Here is a 20,667-nt window from a genome sequence, read left to right as displayed (position 1 = left end):
TACAGTAAATATACACAATGTAACAATTGCAGTGTTATACTCCATCAACAACTGACAGATGAAACTAATGTTACTGGCATCGACCTTTGACCTCACCTTAATAACTTCTTGAGCAGCAAGGCCTCCAATGAAAGCATTGACAGGAGCCAAATCACCCTGGGCTGTGTAGGACAGGTTTTGCACAGCAGCTTCATCCAGCTGTTCCAGCTCTGCAACTTCATTCAGCTCTTTCACCATGTCAAACAGGAAACCTGCATCTGACTGTATGGGATGAATCATGTCAAGAAGTGAGTGGAAACAATCCTGTAAACTGCTTTAATGGTTATACTTCAACACCATAGCCTTGTTTTACTTTCTATTTTATTTTTTACTTATCATACAACTTGTTCTGTAAAATTAATTGAATATTGACTGTAGCATCCTGTAACCCTCACTGACCTGAGACCAAGGACGAGGGAGTCGGTGTTCTTTCTTCACAAAGCTATGGAGGGCTTGGAAAGCCAAGTGCAGGGTTTGGTGCCTCGATATTTTTCCATAATCATTCATTATCAGCAGCTGATGGTCCAATAGAGCCTCACGCAGTGGTTTCTGCAATTTATGTTGTAGTTATCTTATTAACAAACACTTTTCAAAAGCAAAGATTAGGAACATTAAAACTAAATGTTGATACTTACAAAATTTAGTTTGCAGGGCTGTTTAACCTCAGTCACTACTCCACCCCGTTCATACTCAGAAAAGGCTGAAGTGTCAACAATGCTGAAGGAGTACCGGCCTGGTGATAGAGGTGACATGTGACATACAGACAGTGAGGCAAAGACAAATTCTTATCACAACTATTAAATTCTGCTGGGATGCTACTGAAAATGTGGAGTGCCATGTGGAGGGCTACACCGTGGCTACACTGTGTGTTGCAAGTCTCAACAGCTGGGGAAAGAAACAAAGTAATCATGGCAAAGTAACACTAACCACGGTCTTTGATCTCCACAGGGCCGATGCTGTTGAGCTCTGTCATGCCTTGGACTTCAGAGAAGGAAACTTTGGAGCCATCTAAAAATCCATGATTCCGGTCATCTGCGCAGAGCACCACTCCAGGATTGTCCTAGAATAAAGTCATGTTGACAACCTTCAAATTTGAAAGAAATATTCTAGTAATAATGTTCAATATGTAAGCATATTTTCTACACTTGCAAAATACATTTGAATTGTGAATTACTTAAATGTAAACAGACAGGTCAGAGAGGCCTTCTGTGTGGAGTTTGTATATTCTTCCTGTGCATATTAGGAGTTCCTTTCACAGTCCAAAAATATGCAAATGAACTGGCAACTCTTCTTGCCCGTAGGTGTCAATGTTACCCAACACAAATCTTAGCAGCATGAGCAGGTTTTTTAAAAAAATGGATGGCTGGATGTGACAGAGAGACTTTTAATATGGCAGCAACAGAAAACAAATGGAGGGTATTACCTTAGAGATACTTTGTATCATTGCTGATGCAGGCATCTCTCCATCCTGGTCCAAGACCTCAAACTCCTCCCCAAAGTCACAGAACAACTGACTGCAAATGAAGCATAAGGTTTTCACTTCTTTCCTTCACACATTATTAAGTATATTCAATGCATTTTTGACAGTTTGTCTCAGTTTGTTTTGCTCACTTACCCACAGAGTCCTTTGGTGTCTGCTACAATGAACTTGATTCCACGCAAATGGCAGAGCTCACCAAAGTGCTTCTGATCATCCAGTGAGCAGTCAGTGAGGACCACCACCTGCCAATGTGGACAAACCATATCAGACAGACATTAGAGACAGACACAAAAGCTAATCATTTGGTTTTGTAATCTCAACCTTAATGGATATCAGCATGACGCCTTTATGAACGGTTAGGTACTATAATGAAGTACCTGGAATTGCAGAAGCAGGTCGCCATCCAGTGGTCCAGTGTGGGCCGACACACGCACATGTGGGTTTAAGGCAGACAGCTGTTGTAGGGAACATGTGGCTCGGTTCTGACCAAGATGGGACTCCTTCAGGAAAAACTGGTGCGAAAATGAAATTACAGATTGACAAAACGTTCTCTACCTACTCGCTTGTTCTGGAGCTTTGACTGTATCACATAGTCTTCATCAGCAAGCTGAGTTTGCTCAGTTATCATGAAATGGTAGATGTTCACACTTTCTGTGATTCTGAGCACCTCTGGAATCTTTTGTCAACAGCTGTTTCCAAGGTCAAGAATAAACCATCAAAGTAATGGTAAGGAGTAAATGTACTTAATAGTTAAAGTAAACTGACTCCCTTTGAAAAAACTTTTTTACATGTAAAACCAAGTTATTAACCTATTAACCGATATGTTAAATTTAGACAATTGTTGTATTACTTATGTAGTAGCTGAAGTAAGGTTAAATAAGTTAAAACATTAAGGCCTTTTAAATTATGTAATAAGGTTTTATTATTGCCATTATATCATCCCAAATTTGACATTTAAATAGCCAAGAAACAGTATAAAAACAGGATAATTGGCAACATGAAACATGGCAAGTTGTTGTTGCTCTAACAGGAAGTTGTTTACTTTACGCATAGTCTGTGAATTATATCTATATAGACACATATATGTCCTAAAAGATGTATTTATTTATATATGTATTTTAACAGATCAACACCACAGGGTTAGTACCTGGGAGGACAGGTCGGTCCACACTGCCTGTCCTTCATCCTGGACGGTGACAGACTTCACTCCGGACAGGATCACATTCTTGGCTATTTCTACTCCAAGACCACGCATGCCTGCAATGAGGACATTGGCTGTGCTCATCCGGTGCATCGCCTCATGACCCAGAACATACCTGTGCAAGTAAAAGAACGAGTGAGTCTGAGGGCCTGTAGTCCATACAGTTAAACTGATCCCTCATCGGCACATAGTACTTACAGCTGTCTGGAGTAGAGTCCTTCATCGATTTCACCGATTTGTGACATGTTGAACTTGCAGTTGACAGTCTCCAATATGAGATGACCAGTTTAAACGGATCGGTTGGACTGACACACCAGGAACAGAAAGTGAACAAATGATGAGATGACAACAGTTTAAAAGAGAGCATTTCACTTTCGTTTCAGATTTTTCTGTGCAAGATCTGTCGCTGTGCCAATAAATATTTCCTAGCTTGGCCACTAGAGGGCGGCGCGTGACTGTGTATCGATTGTAACCACCGTTCCCAACTGCTCCTGTGAAAATCTACAATAATATAGTTTACAGTCCCTGTTTTTGAATGTGGGGTTGGAAGAGTAGAACTGGAGGATCTGAGAGTGATATTTAAAGTGTATGTATGCGCTTAGTGTGGAAACTCTCTGTAGGTCTAAATGAAAAGAAATGTTGTTGTTATTTTCAGGTAACACCTGTGTGTCAGAGCCCCAACTTTCAAAACCACTTTTCAGATATTTATAAGATTTGGTCTTGTACAATAACTTAAAGTCCCACTCCACTCCACAAAAATCTGTTCTGTTTATTGTTACTTCACTTGAATGTTTGACCTTACGGTGCAGAATGATGTATGTGCAGAGTTTGACACTAGAAAACCATTTTTACATTCATTTGCTGAAGGGGGGAAGCTTTCTCTGTGCTCCCTTTAAAATCTGAGTTTAAGACGTGTATGTACAAGCAGGATTTGAGACATCACAACTAGTCTAGAAGCCTATCACAGTGGAATACTCTCATTACACTGAGGATAGACTTTTCAGTGAAGTAGGAGACATCTTATGTCCAGCAGTTAAACTTTTGAAATGAACAACATTTACATATTGATAGATTCTGGATTTTTCAACGAAGGTGGAAGAGTTGAAGTAATTTAAACCACGTAACGGAACTTTTTTTTGTAGAAAACGATTTCAGTGTGGTGAGAGTATTTTTATATGTCTTAAAACATGTCTGGAGGGAATATTTAACATTTCCATGGTGACAATAACAATGATACACCCTAGTATTGCTTAATGTGTTTGTCATATTCATTTCAGCAATCTCAGTCTGGTGAAGAGTAATAAAAAAAAACCCTTCCAGAGGAAAGTACTGTGAGCTTAGGAGTGACCAGAAATGATTCATCATTATGTATCGAGTAGAGGCAGTAAGATGGCAAACCATGCGTGAATGAGGAACAGGCAACTTCAAGAAAAAAGGACTGTGCAATCAGATTCAATATGATGAATGAAACTACTGCATTACATCATAAAACAGACAGCATTTTGTGTGGTTCAATTTCAAAACAAGCTGTTACTAAGCTCATTTTGTCACTGGAATGATTTCACAAGTACTTCTTGTTTATCTCCTTACACTCTACTGGCACAACTTACAGACCAGGCATGGCATTCCTAAAGTCATACATTTTCTGTAAAATGGACTGGTATTCGAGTGCTGATGCTGCATGCTAGGGAGCTTAACAGTCCACCTAAAATTTACTACAGACCCCCAAAATATGAATTCATGGCATGACATCATGGCAAGCTGAATGCAGAGTAATGTGTACTACTCATCATTAAATTATAGTATGAGGGTCAGTGCTTCCTCACTGTCCTCTCTAGACTGGAAAACATGTTGATAGTCCAATGTAGACACAACTAAAATATGTGTGCAGACACCATGTTATAAGAATCAGCTGCTGATTTAACAAAAAATGAAAAGTTCATAAAATAATGTGTTTAGTAGCCAAAGTTGTATTTCCAGAATTCATATTTATGCACACTATACAAAAACTGTTAATGCACCATCACATTCATTCATTCATTGCTAAATAACCACTGAATATAAACCATCACTGTTAATCATTGTTAGTGATGGTCCTCTGACATAAATTACAGTAATCATTTTTAATTGTACATGCTTTTACAGAGTAGAGAAATCAACATTTCACAGTGTCTTGTGGGGATCATATATTTATAGTATCACTATTTTTTCTATACATACAATATCCAATAGATAGTATTTGGTAAACCTTAATGAGTTAATAAATAACACCCTTAAACATAAAACCTGACTCTGAGCTGCTGGTACAATTTGTGGTTAGACACTGATCCATGTAAACAACATAAATATGGTAATTTGTTTTACTGTAATTATAACCAGACTGATTTAATTCAGTATTTACTTTTATTTATATTAAAATGGGATATAATTACTGTATAGCCAAACCTATAAACAATAAAGCAAAAATATTTGAAACAACAAAGCAAACTATTACTTGATTTTAGGCATCATCACTCGCAAAACTTGTGGGAAATAACCATTTTATGGCAGTATATTTTAAAACCTCCTCTGGGAATTTGATCTCAGACAGTAATACATATTTCCGGAGATGCTCCTGCTTAATTACAACACAAAATATTCCTTGCATGGACTAAATCGAAATGTAAGTTGCATGGCCCAGTGTACATGTAAGTTTGTTTGGCCGCAGTCCTAGTCAGCGACTTAGAAAGGGACAGTTGCCAACTCAAGGACTGGATGTGATGTCCTTAATACTTTGTTTGTTAGATTAGTCTCTCGATATCCAAGCCCTCAGTGAGAGCAAATCTTTGTCGAGCTCAAATCAAAACAACGCTCTTGCTGTCATGCAACTTTTTGCTTCAGTACTCCTGCAGTACATATCAAACTTTTCTCTCTAACGTTAAGACTAACGATGCTGGATCTTTGTGGTTAGAGGTTTGGAGCAGTGAAAGAGTGACAAATGACACTGTAAAGTACATTTTCCTTTGGAGGAATATGGTGCCGCAGACTTTTCAAACAGTGTGTGATTACTGAACTTTGGATTCAGTGGTAGATGTTTAACTTTTGGATCTATAATGCTTCATTATGTCAATGATAACATTTCTATTCAGACATATATGATGATGAATAGCCTCATTTTATATGTCATGGTTCAATTGCCAACTGCCAACAGTCAACTTATTTCATACATCCTTTATGTCAATGGTGTTTTTATGTATCTGTTAAAGGTCACATTGCATTATATGTTATGTTATATGTGCATTATATGACGTGGTGTAACTGGAGAGTGAATACATTCTTCTCATAGCTTCCTGGCTGGAGTTGCCTGTATTTGAAGAATAACTTCATTCCTCATCTGAAAGCAATGGATGTTTGGCGAAAATCCTACAGGTTTAGATAAAAACAGATTGTTTCAAATGGTGAGAAAGATTTTCCACTAAAGTTGACACAACGACGCCTGGGTGGAAAAGGAGTCGCAGTCGGTGATATGATATGACTCTTGGGAAGGAAACGATGAGGATATTTTTGAAGTGCCAGATTTCGCAACTATTTCATACTTCCTTGTTGCGGGCGCGGCTTGACAGGGCAGCACCCACTTGAGGAATATCACGAGTCAAGTAGACTAAATCAGAATGACGATAGCATTTCCGGTCTTTAACTTCCAAATCTTAAATGTCTTAATCAAGAACATATTGCAACGTTTCCTGAGTGGGCCTAATACAAGTTAAAAAAAACAACAAACAACAAATCCCAATAAACTACCCAATTTATACAAGTTCGGTCATGTGATGACAGAGTATGAGAACTATTTGAATTAATAATAGGTTACTTATTTAAAACCAGCAGTGGAGGATGTATTCAGATTTTTTCAGTTCAGAAGATTTAGGGGGCTCTATTTGCAGAATATGGCGTATTCATAAGTATGCTTTCATTAGTGTAAAACCACTTGAAAATAAGAATCGTGTTTTCATTAGGCTACCTTAGAATAAGCCCTTAATATCTACATAGAGAGCGGGTCCCCTTCCACGGAGGTCACCATGTTGCACTGCCATGTTTCTACAGTAACCCGGAAGGGACAAACCAAACACAGGCTCTATATAGGGCGTTTCTTGTTTTTCGTAAGTTTCGCGGCCACCGTAGTTTCTCCTACAATTGTTATTAGTATGAATATTGTTATAGTACAAATAATCATTATGTTGCCTAGGCTTGTAATTTTATAACTCTCATTACTTCTGCACATATATAATTGCACAATGCTCAAATCATGTTTTCAAATCATGTTGATTTTTGAATTGTAATTTATAAGGATTTTCTTATTTTGTTATATTTCTTATTTTAAAGGCTAATTCTTTATCTGTTTCCTACCTCTTTAGACTATTTATTTGTACTGCTGTAACATTTCCACTCTGGGGATCAATAAAGTTTTATCTTATCTTCCTATTATTATCGAATATAATCAAATCAGCAGTCAATCATAAATCAAATAAATCATATTTGATGGTGCACCGAATTCTTACTGAGAATCATTAATCATCACTCCATCATGAGGCCTTTGCTCCGGTGCGCTTTTATTTTGAAGGTGAGTGTGAGATCCTGTTTCCATCTATAGACTGAAGGTATCTCGTGAGTTGATGTAGCCTAGTTCAGTATCAGTGTAAACTCTGCTCCAGTGTGTCTTCGCCGCTGTCAGATGAGTGCGCTGCTGCAGGTCAGTGAGTGGATCTTCACTAACACAGGAATCCTCTCTGGTAAAGAATTCACATTTTGAGACTGTTGGACAAATCACAGCGGCACCCTACCCCCCCTTTTCAATGCCAGGTAAGATGCTTTAAAAAAAATAATAAATAAAAACTTATGTATTATGGAGCATGTCTAGAGTAGCTATTGGTCCATGTTAATGAATTACTGAACACATTTATAAGTCACATCACATCAGCTTAGTTAGGAGGAGATGTACTTTTAGCAGTTATTGTCACTACAAATGATCCTATTTATAATCTTGACATGTTCCCACCTAATAGAGCAGTGTCCTCTGTTTTGAAACTTTTAAATTAGTTGTCCATTGTATTAAAATAAGAATACAGGATAACTACTGAAACATTTGCATATATGAATATCTGTTAATTTTGGTATTTTTACTTTTTGACAAAATTAGGCTTAGTTATTACTTTGTGTTTATTCTGGGTATGGCTCATGAGGCCTGAACATTTTCAAAGTTGCTCCACATGTTGCAGCAAGTCATGTCCTGCCCACAGCTTTTTTTCCTCTTGATTCTTGACTCTGACTTTTTCCACTATCTTTATCAGCTTTATAGCTCAATAGGTTTCACAGTCTTATTTCCCTCAAAGTGTAGATGACTCATTTAAAAAAGCAGCAAGTACTTAATCACAGGGTCCCAGAGAGAAAACAGTGGCTGATACGTTTTCCTCTTTCCTCGGTTCCTCATGTTGTATTTCTCAGTTTAAACAAGCTAAAATGTTTACAGTATCCACCTCCACTTCAAAAGCAGTGAATCTCTGTTGAATGTGAGAATCGAATGTTGCTGCTCTCTCTCTGTTAAATCTCAGCATTCCTTCTCTGTTTTCCCTCGCAGAGGTCCTGCTGGTTCTCCAGAATGTTCTCTTTGAGGAAAATATCTTATAGGTAGCACTCAATCACGGTGGACTGTGACGTGGAGATGGTCACTTGGGCCGCCTTGCTGACAGTATGCATATGGATACAAACACAAACTGCCTCAGGACAGCACACATGTGCTTCTACACCACGCAGGTTGGTGGATTTCACTGTAAAATACTCCCTCCCCTACTTCCAAACAGACAAACCTATACAGAACATAGCAGTGAACTTGGAGGCGCATCAGCCAGACGTGTATGTTGCATGCCAGAATGCAATAGAGGCAGTCGACTCTACTATGGAAAAAATATGGGAGGTGAAAACTGGACCTGTTGGCAGTCCTGATTGTGAAACGTGCCAGGTGTGTGACATAGAAACAGATCCTGGGGATCCAGTGGATACAGACAATGAGGTCCTGCTTTTGGATCCTGCTGGATTTCCTTTTATCTACTTGTACATTTGTGGTAGTACTCAGCATGGGATCTGTTACCGCATTGACATTAGCTTACCACAGCCTGAGCTTCAGTGTTTATACAAAAAGGAGCAAAACTCTCCAACCAACTGTCCAGACTGTCTAGCCAGCCCACTTGGCACCAAAGTCACCATCGTTGAACAGGGAGCCATATCGCTCTTCTTTGTAGCAGCCTCTGTCAATGACAAAGTGGCACAGAGGTATCCAAGGAGGTCAATATCAATGATGAGGCCGCTTTCAACTGAGGATGGCTTTCATATGCTCATGAATGGGCTGACAGTGCTTCCTGGTCTACGGGACTCTTACAAGATTGATTACATCTACAGCTTCTCCACCAAGGAGTTTGTCTACTTCCTGTCCCTGCAGAGAGAAAACCCATCAAAGAGCAATTCAGTTTTTCAGACTCGTCTGGGACGACTGCCGATATTAATTCCAGAGGTGTGGATGTACAGAGAGGTGGTCCTGGAGTGCCGGTACAACCCAAAGCGCAGGAGGAGACGGAGAGAGGTCTTCAAGGACATTGTGTATAATGGGCTACAGGCGGCACACTTTGGGCGAGCAGGGAAGGACTTGGCAGATGAGCTGAGGGTGGATGAGAGAGAAGACATTCTGTATGGGGTGTTTGCACAGGTGGATGAGCGTGGTCAGACTAAAAAAAACTCAGCCCTGTGTGCCTTCCCTTTGACTAAAGTAAACCATGCAATTGATGAAGGTGTGGAGGCCTGCTGCAAGTCAGGTCCAGAGCAGCTGTCCAGGGGTCTCTGTCACTTCCAGCTGTCTGAGAGCTGCCCACATGAAGTGAGTAACTCTCTTGTTTTTTTATGCTCAGCTGTCATCAGAGCTGAAGAATAGTACAGACACACTGTGTAATTAAGTCACTTGTAACTGGAACCATGTAGTTTATCATGAAGCTTTTTTTATACTGCCTTGAGCAATAGAGAGATTAGTATATTGTAAGAGACACCACAGGTAGTACATTAAGTAAATCTTGACTACTGTATTGTACACATGTGGCAACTCTGATGAAGGTGTGTGAGAGAGCAGGGCCAGATGAGAGAACTGGGAGGGGTGGGTGAGTCAGTAGTGTGACCTGGACATTGCTACACCATTTCTTTGCTCTGTTAAGTTTCAGTCTTTCTAAGTAAAAGGGCAACTGTTTACAGTACAGAGCTCTGGCATGGAAACGGTTTCATCAGATATGAATTTCAAGATAAAAGGCTCAGTAGCTACGCTAAGTGGAATTCTTCCATTTGCTGCAATTTTCATTTTTTAAACTTTTATGCTGCTCAGACCCCTCAACTGAAAAGCTACCAGAGGGGAAAGGTATTGGAAGGTAAAGAGGGCATGGTAGGTTAAATCCTAAAATAACATGCATGAGTTCACTCTCAAAACACCTTCATTGAATAGAGCATTTGGCTGCGGTGCTCGACAAAATAATAAAGGTGTGGTCTGTTTCCTTTTATGGAGTTCAAACTGTGTCCTTTGAGCTCTCACAGCCATGTGTACACCTACAGGAATGTGTGCCAACAAACACAGGTTATAAATCCTGCTGATAAAAAGGTGGAATTTCAAGGGGAGGGACAGTGCTGGACTGTGCCTGACTTTTATGCAGGAAATAGGTAGAATATTGAAGAAATGAGGGGTAGGGAGGGAAGAATCACCCTTTTACATAATCAATAATTGATGGTTGAAACAGTCACGAAGCTATCTTAAAACCTTTCCCATGAGTTCAAGTTAAGTACTTCGAGAATTGGGTGTGTATAATAAAATAACTTGGATACCCTGTGCAATAAAGCTTGGAATGCTAACATACAAAGTGACTGAAAAGATCAAATGACGTGAATATAGGCCATTCAAATAGTGGGAAGCAAACAGGGGCATGCTGGGGCAGGTCAGCTAATGTTTACCATAAGTTTAACATATCCTCCCTTTTTTTATGATTAATAACTTTTTATTAACCAAAGTAACTCATGTTGTGCCAACCATCCACACACATCTGTCATCTACTGTTTTATGTGCATGAAAGTATAGAAAGTCCAGTTTCAGTAGCTGAAACAGTCACCAAGTCAACACACGAAGTCACTCCTGTTTTATGACCTTGTTCTTCTCACAGCTTGTTAATTTGACTGGAGGCAAGCCTAGTGCACTTCCTCCCTAAATGGATGAATTAGGATTCCCTCTCTTTCTATCCCTCTTCCTCTCACACACAAGAATATACAAGCATGTGTATATGTCCTGATGCTGACAGAGGCAGATACTTTAGATTTCAGTTTTCAGTCTGTGTATGTGAATTCCCGTTCCTGACTGAAAAACTAACACCCTTGTTCTGTATGTGTTTCTCCTGCTTGTGCAGAGTGCTGAAGGTAATGACACATGCAGTGACAAACCCACTCTGGTGTCAAAGCCGTACTACAGACTAGACCTCTTCAACAGGCAGATGAGAGATGTCCTTTTCACTACTGTCCTGGTCACCACTATTGGGAATCACACGCTGGGTCACTTTGGTACCTCAGATGGACGGATACTGCAGGTAGTGATATGCCTGAGGATAAAATAATAGTCATTATGCAATGTGCTAGTGGGTGTGCCTCTGCAGTTTGAAAAGTATTATACCAAATATAGAAGTCTGTCAGCTTTGTTGTTCAATACTTATAATAAACATTATTTCAAATGTCTAAACTAAATATTTGTATATTTTTACTGTCTGTCAGCCAGATGCAGGTGTATATTCCCGAAAGTCCTTGTGACATCACCTTTCTGTTTTGTCTGGTTTAGGTAATTCTTACTGTGTACAAGCCTATTGTTTTTGCCAATTATTCTCTGGAAGGGGCCGAAGTGTCCAGGACAGCAGCTGTGTACTCAGAAGATTCACTTCTCTTTGTTGTTGGAAATAAGGTACATTTTGTAATATCTACTGCTGTGTGTGTACTGTTTGTCTTGTAGGGGAAAAAAGGGACTGGAGCACACTGATCTGATTTGCAGCCTTTAATAGTGCAGACCAACAGACCAACAGACCAACGTTTCGACACTTCTGTGTCTTCAACAGAGTCAAAATGGACAAAGACATAGGGCAAACACATATACTTTATAGTCAACCTAGAATAGGTGCACAATTGTCATTGGACAACTGATTGAACAAGATTTCAAATCTATTGGATTATAGATCCAAGGGTGGGAGTTGCCATAGCCAATGTCCAAGTGCCATACCCCATGCACTATAATCACATCAGTAACAAAAGAACACAGATATATCTTAAAGTACAAGAAGTACCAGTACTGCATTCATCAAGTTCAAATTCAGTTTTTCATTTAGTCCAAAAGGCTCAACTGTGTTAAGGGTGTGAATCCAATATGCCTCTGGAGTGGGTGAGATTTCTTCTATTCCCAGAACTTTAATGATGCTGCAGAGCCATGATGAGCCTGTGCATAGTTTTGAGCAATAGCATAATCCATGTTTTCCATCTTTTGACTGTCTCTCTTACATCTGGTTTACCCCACCCTTGTCTTCCTCTCTCCCTCATCAAGCTGTTCAGGGTTCCCTCTGCAGGACCAGGGTGTGCACATTTTATGACATGCTCCACGTGTTTGATGGCTCCACGCTTCATGAACTGTGGCTGGTGTTTGGGAATTTGCTCAAGGCGGCATGAGTGTGCCTCGCAGTGGAACAAAGACTCTTGTGCACCCATCATAACAGAGGTAGATCTGGCTAGGTGTAACTGATTAGCCAATGCATGAAGTTTAAACACCATGAGTCATAAAGTGATTGTACTGAGATGCTGATTGCTATTCTGGATGATAACCATTTTCTCTGCAGTTTTTCCCTAAAATGGCACCCGCTGGAGGTGAGACAGAAGTGACACTGTGCGGCTGGGAGTTTCAGTCTCCTCTGCGGCCTGCCATCATCAGCGGCAAAACCCACATCATCACACTGGGCTCTGGGACCTTGTGTACTATTCTGCCTGAAAAGAGCAGTAGTGAAGCGTGAGTAGCACACAATGCCACACGCACATTTTATTTTATTTTTTTATTTTGGAAGTACTGGGCACTGCAAGCCACAAGCCAACAAGTTCACTAGAGAAGAGTGATATTAATTTGTTTTAAAAAACAATTATCCAAAACTACTCCTCCAACATGAGACATTTTGGATCTATTTTCTTAATACTTTGTCTCCCAATGGTCTTAATGAGGATTTTGATCTAAAGCTGTTTTTTGTAAGCCTCTCCTCCTGAAAGCAATTGTCCAGGAGTCCCAGACCTGTCCCTTATTTATTTATTATATTACATTTGGAATGTGTAAAACATTTTCTAATAGTGTGTTTATAGTTTTATAAAGTTGCATTTTTTTCCCCTTGCAGTGGGGTCTAGTAAATTTTGTCAAATTAAATGTTGTCAACTGGAATTTTGTCTATTACAATTGTGCTTATTAAATTTGGTCAATGAATAGAACAATTATTACGATATTTTTCAGATATACTTTGTGGGATTTCTTTGATGATGCTGTGTTTTGTGATTTCTGGAACTGATAATGTGTTTTATCTTGATTATATATTAAGTCCTATCATGAATTGTACATTTAATGACATCAGCATGATGTAACCAATTAGGTGTCTATACAGTATATATATAGATACCTTGGTCATGTTGGCCATTAGCCTGATGAAGACCTGGCAGGGCCGAAACGTTGCCTTTTTCAGTTTAATAAAACTTTTTTGGGAGCTATAATCTAGTTTGCAGAGACTGCTTTTTTTCCCTTATGAGAGAAATTAATAACAGCAAATCAGACAGTCAATCAGAAATACTTTATTGATCCCCGTAGGGAAACTCTTTGTTACAGTAGCTCGTCTTTACGTCAGTGCACACAGGAGAAAGTACTAGAAAACGATATGATACACTATAAACACTATAAAACAGGTCAGAAATAAATTAAGTATCATGTCGGTATAAGTATAAGATAAACTAAGTGTCAAGTACCAAGTGGGTTTACTGGTTGATGATGAAAGTACAGTCTAATACAATGTAACTCCTTATGTAATAAATAATATTAATAAGCGGGGGTGCATGTACTGTCGAAGAGTAATTGAGGTATATAATATCAGTAGCAATAAATAAGAAAAACTAACAAGGGAAAACTAATATTGCACGTAAGTAGAACACAGAGTATTGCACAATTATTATTAATTATGGCGGAGATGTAATGCTCAATGTCCAGTTTAGTGACCTAGGGTCAAACAGACTAACCCTTAGAGGGAGGAGTTAAATAGTTTGATGGCCACAGGTATTTTGATTTAAAAACCACAGGCAGGAATGAATGTGGTTTTTAAATCAAAATACCTGATAGGAGAATCAATCACTAGACATGCACTAAAGATGTTGCATTCTCCTGTGTATGGTTGAATTTTTTTTGAATATTGTGTAAATGTTTTTGTCATGTTGCCACGCTTGCTGTTGTTCGTTTCTGTCTGGCAAGCTTCTGGCTCACTGGAATATCTTCATCTACAGAATTCATAGACACATCATTCCTTGTGTCCTTAATACAGGCTAGTATGCAAGATTCAGGAAAAAACCATACCAAACCAGGACCTCACTATCACTCTGGAAGTGCATGAGCAGGAAGTGGAGGGCCGCTACTTAATTGAAGGCACATCTCAGATGTCTGGCTTCTCTTTTGTGGTGAGAATGCTAACTTTTATGCAATTGAAACTGTTTTAAAATTAGATCTCTATATGTTCTTTATTTGCGTAAATGATATGTTATGTAACGTTGTTAAGTGATAAAATATTTCACCTCTGTCTAATCAGGAGCCTAGCATAACAGAAATCAAGCCTGACTATGGACCCGTGTTTGGAGGAACAACAGTTACACTGACAGGCAGATATCTTAATTCTGGGATACAGAGAGATGTCTTCTTTGCTGACAAAAAGTGCAAAAATCAAAGGTGAGCAACACAGAAAACTACCTTGTTTGGTAACACATGACTATGGTCTACAACACATTAATTTGTGTGTTCAGATATCCCTTTTAAATACATTTTTTTAAGTATTGTACACATTTGGTTACTGTGATCTCTGTTCTTTTCAGTGCTCCTGAAGGAAGTGGGACTTTGTCTTCAATCGTCTGCCACACAGAAGCTACCGCAGGTGTCGGGAAGGTATCTGTGAAAGTCCTCATTGACAACTTTCAAGTGACGACCACTAAGATGTTCTTCTATAAGAAAAACCCTGTTATAACCTCTGTACAACCTCACTGCAGTTTCCAAAGGTAGGACTCCAGTCTGCTCTGGTCTTATTAATGTACTCCAAATTAAGTGATATCACTCTTAAAAATACCTTCCATTGCCTCACATAAAACAAGTCAATGGTATTATTAACATGCTCATTTATACTGTCATACAGTGGCTCCAAGCTGATGATAGAAGGTCAGAATCTTGACTCTGCCCATAAAACTGTGGTTGAGTACACTCCCAAAAATCGCCACCTGCAGTCTCGTCAACAAGTAAGTTAACTCTTAGACTTTATAGACACAGTACATTATTTAATTAAACTGCTTTCATTTCAGTTTAATTCAAGCCAGGTCATTAAACTTGTATGTGCAGAGAAATACAACAAAATAAAATATTTTTATATTCACAAATAAAGTGGACTGCAGTTTGCAGACTTGTTTGTGAATTCCAGCAATGGATGGCCAGCCATACTCATTTTTTAGCTGAATAATGCTTTCCTGTTATGCCAAACTGTTACAGTAGCTGTGATTTCAAACACTATTTCACTTAAGGTCTGCAAAGGCACAACGAATGCCACTCATATGGAGTGCTGGGCCCCTGCTTTTCCTGAGGAAATGCCAGAAGACAAGTCTGACACAGGAGACATTTTTATTCACATGGATGGAAAAAATAACCTCTGGAAGAGACGTTTTGACTACCACCCTGATGTCAAAATCATTCCCTTTGAAAATGATGACAATGTATTACTTCTAAAACCCGGGGAGACGGAAGTTTCACTGCATGTATGTTTCCACATCTATTTACGTAACTAATTAGTTGTATTAAAATCTCAGTAACAACAGTACTTGCACAGCACAATTATTAATACATGTTACATACATTTTTAGTATATGACCACCAATTACCACTTGTCTTTTAACATTTAAACTTTTTTTCACATATGTAACAGCATAGCAAACTGAATATAGTGAGCACATGTATGAAGATCCAAATGACCATTGGGGGTGTGAACTGCAATGCCCAGGTTCTGTTAAATGAGCTGACCTGCAGGATTCCTAAAGGCCTGGTTATCCCCAGCGAGGGATTACCGGTCAAGGTGAGAGAGTCTGCTTTTAAATCATCAACCTTAACGTAAATTTACAGAAATTTATACTAAATGAAATGCATTTAACAGTAAATAATATTTTCCCTACTGTAGGTGTTTGTGAATGGGGAAGTTCATGATGTGGGCACAGTAGTCAGCGATGTTGACAACAACAACACTGTGATTGTGGGCATTGTGCTGGGCATCATTGCTGCATTGGTAGTAGGTGCTGGCCTTGCATTAATTGTGATGATCCATTTGAAGAAGAAAAAGAGAGGTGAGAAAATTCAGCTATTTCTTGATACATTCTACTAACCCAGAATACTTGCAATTGTGATAATAATTTCTAATTTATCCTCAATCTGCACTAAGGCCTGTTTATTATTGACATGGCCAACTGTGAGTTTTGCCGCTCACTTTACTGTATATTTTCATAGTTCAGTGTTTTTCATTTATCATATGTATCCTTTCAGCCATCATAGAGAATCGTTTATCAACAATGCTTTCACGGAACCGCATGGGCAACGGCCCCGATTTCTCCCCGACAGGTGACTATAGACGAGGTGAGACATCCAAATTCATTGATTCATTCATAAACCTAATGTTAACTGTTAATCAGTTCTTCCATCTGTTTATTCCCTTCCCCTTTCTTCTTGCTGTAAACCTAACCATGTAATGGCTCTAGAAAGTACAACCTTTTAAATATATATATTTTATAATTCATTGTAGTATTGTACAGAGACTGCTAAATAAATAGATAAATGTAAAACATCATGGCACAAATTGGTTTAATTTCTATAATTTCTATATCCTTGTGGTGAAAGTCTGTCACCAAAGTCAAGGGTAATGGGATAAAGAACAACCTGACGGATGTGATGCAATGGCCTTTTAAGTACAACAACTTTATGGTATGGTTTCCTCGTGTGTTTTCCCTTGTGTGTTACAATAGATCTGTCCAGTCAAACATCAGGCTCAGGAGGAATGGCCTTCCAAGGTTTATTGTATGCTGCCAGCTATGATCATCTGGCCGTTCCTTTAATGCCACGGGACAATATCTCAATGGTCAGTCTAAGTTCTGATCTTCTTGAAGAGGTCAAAGATGTCCTGATCCCTGCTGAGATGCTCCGAATTGAGGATAGCCAGATTATCGGCAAAGGTAAGCTTCTTGTCTTTTATAATGTTTGTTTTGATCTATCTTTTGTTCTTTCCTTCAAATATTTAGCGCAAAAAATAACAACCACATTTTCTTCTTATGCAGGCCACTTTGGGACAGTTTATCATGGGTACCTGATAGAAAGCAAGCAAGAGACCCACTGTGCTGTTAAATCATTGAACAGTAAGTGAATACCTGTTTTATAATTGAAATCAGCATTATATGAGCTTGTGGCTGTTGGATTAGTCTGTATAACAGTATGCGTTGAATTAACAGGGATCACAGATTTGGGGGAGGTGGACCAGTTTCTCAGAGAAGGCATCATCATGAAAGGTTTCAACCACCCTAACATACTGTCTCTGCTGGGCATCATGCTGCCCAAAGAAGGGCTTCCTCTGGTGGTTCTACCGTATATGAAGCATGGGGATGTGCGTCATTTCATCCGCTCTGAGAAAAGGGTAAATTACGCAATGAAATTTTCTAGACCAGTAGGGTCATGAATATTTGCTCTGTTAACCTGTCTAGAGTTTTTCCCTACTTCAGGCCATGGGCTTTGGATGGGCCAGCGCTCTTTAATACTTCTTTGTCCTCCTCAGAACCCAACAGTGAAAGACCTGATTGGCTTTGGGCTTCAGGTTGCCAAGGGGATGGAGTATTTAGCCCAGAAAAAATTTGTCCACAGAGACCTGGCTGCACGTAACTGCATGTGAGTGTGAATCATACACTGATTACTGGCCCATGACTTGTCGGTGGAGAAGCTTTGTCACACCTCAGGAGGCCATTTCACTGTCTCTTGTAAAATTGATGCATCATATAGGTGGTGTATTATAAGATGTATTTAAGTTATTGAATATCTTTTTACGTACGATTTTACGTAAGCAACAAATACTACAGTATTGGTTGGTATTGTTCTACGGTCAACTACAGTACTTATAGCACAGAGACATTTATTAATCCTGAAAAATATTTGGGGGTTCTTCACAAAGTTAGTAAAACCCAAACAAGGACAATAAATCTGACAGTTTCTCTTGTATTTTTCTTTATCATATTTAAACATTTCTTTTTCAAGTATTTAATTTAAATGGACAAAGAAAGAAAAGCATAAATTAAAGTTCACCTGGCTCCTCTTGAGTACACCTTGAGTCTTGATATGTGTTACCTGAACAGGAGGAACTCTTGGAGATGGTGTTTTCTTAAGATGCCTTCTCTTTTCAGGCTGGATGAAACCTTCACAGTAAAGGTGGCTGACTTCGGCATGGCAAGAGACATCTATGATAAGGAGTACTACAGCATTCAAGATCACAAACGGGCAAAGCTGCCAGTAAAGTGGATGGCCATCGAAAGCCTGCAAACACAAAAGTTCACTATCAAGTCTGATGTGGTGAGTGTTCTTTATTCAGGTCACTGAAATATGCTTTTTACAACTTTCATGTATGTATCTACAATATAATGCTTATGTGTTTCCCAGTGGTCATATGGCATCTTAATGTGGGAGCTGTTGACCAGAGGTGCTAGCCCATATCCAAATGTGGACCCTTATGACATCACACTCTTCTTGTTGAAGGGACGTCGGCTTCCCCAGCCACAGTTTTGCCCTGATACTCTGTAAGAACCATTCATGTACCCTATAAATATCACATACCATAATGGCATTCTTATCATTTGAGTTTCTTCAGGAGACTCAATTCTATGTGAATGTATATAAGTTTTATCTCAGTTTAATATATTATTTTTTAACCTCACAATGGCCATCTTTCAGTAGTTTACTTACCTGCTTACATATTTACTCACGCACTTACTCATCCAGTCATTTATTCATTCCACAGCTATTCTATCATGCTGACATGTTGGGACCCAGAACCCGAGTGCAGGCCTAGCTTCAATAGCCTGGTTACAGAAGTACAACACATCCTGTCCTGTCTGGAAGGAGAGCACTACATCAGTCTGAAGGTTAACTATGTCAACTTAGACCAACCAAGGCCCTACCCATCCCTGACTGGATCTGCAGATGAGGCTGAGGCCTCAGACCTGGAGGCAGACAGTAATGCTTCCAGCTGAGGTTGCAAAGCCCTAAGACTCTCTGATAGGAACACAGGAGCCGGATTAAAATTGGAAAGCATACAAGAAAAGGGACAACTTAGCTTGGATCCATTTATGCGTCACATAAATTGTTGATCATGCCTATAAACCTGAGCACATGGAAGGTTTGGCTAATGATTTAAAAGACACTGTAGGCTATAAACTCCTATTGGAGATGAGACTAATTCACGCTGGAAGTTCCCCATCCTATTTTCTACATTTTATTTGCAGAGAAATAGAGACAGCATGTAGAGGACATGCTGTCTCTCTATATGTTGTGAAGTAAATGTTTTAGTTGTTTTGTTTTTTCAAAACACCTGAAGCACAAGTTTGAATGAGACAAAATGAATGTAAAATGTGCTTTTGTTCAATTTGTAGAATAGGATGTGCGGTTACATGAGACTATGTTGTTGTTATATGTCTCTAAGCCATTATATTAGACAAGAGCTCAGGGGTAAACATTTTTTTGTTTTGACACATTTTTCTTGCTACATGGAGAAATGATAGATTACATCTCTTCATATAGGCTATAGAATGTAGACTTAATACGAGCGGCCGTGTACATGTGAAATTGTCGTACTAGATGCAGAATAACACCGATTTACTCAGATTTAGAGCCATTGATACTCTGTCAAAAGCTCTGCACCCACTGAATTATACAGTGAGCTGGCGGTGCTGTTCAGACATCAACAGAGACTTACAAACAGTCTAGTACCTGTCATCATCACTAGAGGGCAACCAATGCCTCCTTCTAAAGCATACTTTTGTTGCTGCTGCAGTGAGGCTCTGCACTACAGCAGACAGCTCAACACAAAAGGTGTTACACAAACAGCCCAACTATAATCATCTGAACCTCAGAACACACTCAGTCTTTCAACTGAATCAACGCAAGTTAGCATTCTGTCCATGCTGCACAATTTGGGGAGTTACCTTGTTTCCTGCATGTAATTAAAATGATCTCCACAGCAAATTAGACAATCCAAGAGGTTTTAGAATATATGCACTGATTTTTCAAATTTTAGACAATGCTGTATGGTTTAACAAAAAAAATAGTTTGTTGACCAACAAGCTTTCTACCAGGGGTAATAGATTTGGTTCTAGTATACTTGATTTTTGTTATTGCTGCATTTTCTCTCCTTCCATCCAAGATTGAACTGATGTTATATACCTTTGCTCTAGGTTGTACTGAGTGTTTTTGTACAGACAAATGGTTGATTGCGCATACCTGTCTCTAAAGCATATCAACAAATTAAATGTCTCCCCATTGTTTTTCCTAGCCTTATCCTGAATTAATATTAAGAAAAAATCC

At 39.1% G+C, this 20,667-nt stretch overlaps 2 protein-coding genes across 2 annotated transcripts in view; one reads left to right on the top strand and one right to left on the bottom strand.

Annotated features, from left to right (window-relative positions):
- The window catches only part of uba7 (ubiquitin-like modifier activating enzyme 7), a 37,225-nt gene extending 34,119 nt beyond the window's left edge, over window positions 1-3,106 (bottom strand). The window contains exons 1-9 of the mRNA XM_044211004.1: window positions 2,919-3,106; window positions 2,667-2,835; window positions 1,897-2,031; window positions 1,655-1,761; window positions 1,463-1,553; window positions 967-1,099; window positions 675-772; window positions 439-588; window positions 97-261 (exon numbers count right to left, since the gene is read on the bottom strand). Of these exons, the coding sequence (XP_044066939.1) occupies window positions 97-261; window positions 439-588; window positions 675-772; window positions 967-1,099; window positions 1,463-1,553; window positions 1,655-1,761; window positions 1,897-2,031; window positions 2,667-2,835; window positions 2,919-2,965 (1,095 nt within the window). The 5' untranslated portion in view covers window positions 2,966-3,106. The remainder of the gene's footprint in view (window positions 1-96; window positions 262-438; window positions 589-674; window positions 773-966; window positions 1,100-1,462; window positions 1,554-1,654; window positions 1,762-1,896; window positions 2,032-2,666; window positions 2,836-2,918) is intronic.
- Window positions 3,107-7,384: 4,278 nt separating this feature from the next.
- Window positions 7,385-20,634, top strand: LOC122885453 (macrophage-stimulating protein receptor-like). The gene is made up of 21 exons (XM_044216566.1): window positions 7,385-7,556; window positions 8,332-9,621; window positions 11,177-11,353; window positions 11,599-11,718; window positions 12,349-12,519; window positions 12,638-12,804; window positions 14,360-14,492; window positions 14,621-14,757; window positions 14,901-15,080; window positions 15,215-15,314; window positions 15,594-15,824; window positions 15,992-16,138; window positions 16,241-16,403; window positions 16,600-16,689; window positions 17,076-17,282; window positions 17,385-17,462; window positions 17,556-17,737; window positions 17,876-17,985; window positions 18,495-18,660; window positions 18,748-18,884; window positions 19,106-20,634. Exons 2-21 carry the CDS (start codon window positions 8,416-8,418, stop codon window positions 19,335-19,337), a joined length of 4,134 nt encoding a protein of 1,377 aa, XP_044072501.1. The 5' UTR covers window positions 7,385-7,556; window positions 8,332-8,415; the 3' UTR covers window positions 19,338-20,634.
- Window positions 20,635-20,667: the final 33 nt, after the last annotated feature.

The sequence above is a fragment of the Siniperca chuatsi genome, linkage group LG2, assembly GCF_020085105.1.
Source record: "Siniperca chuatsi isolate FFG_IHB_CAS linkage group LG2, ASM2008510v1, whole genome shotgun sequence".
Classification (NCBI taxonomy): domain Eukaryota; kingdom Metazoa; phylum Chordata; class Actinopteri; order Centrarchiformes; family Sinipercidae; genus Siniperca; species Siniperca chuatsi.
The sequence above is the reverse complement of the archived record's forward strand: the minus strand, read 5'-3'. Positions and strand labels throughout refer to the sequence as shown.

Coding starts and splice junctions, on each gene's coding strand:
- LOC122885453 (XM_044216566.1), top strand. CDS start 8,416: ATGGTCACTTGGGCCGCCTTGCTGACAGTATGCATATGGATACAAACA. Junction 16,690..17,075: donor GACAGGTGACTATAGACGAG/GTGAGACATCCA, acceptor GTGTTACAATAG/ATCTGTCCAGTCAAACATCA. Junction 17,738..17,875: donor TCATCCGCTCTGAGAAAAGG/GTAAATTACGCA, acceptor TGTCCTCCTCAG/AACCCAACAGTGAAAGACCT.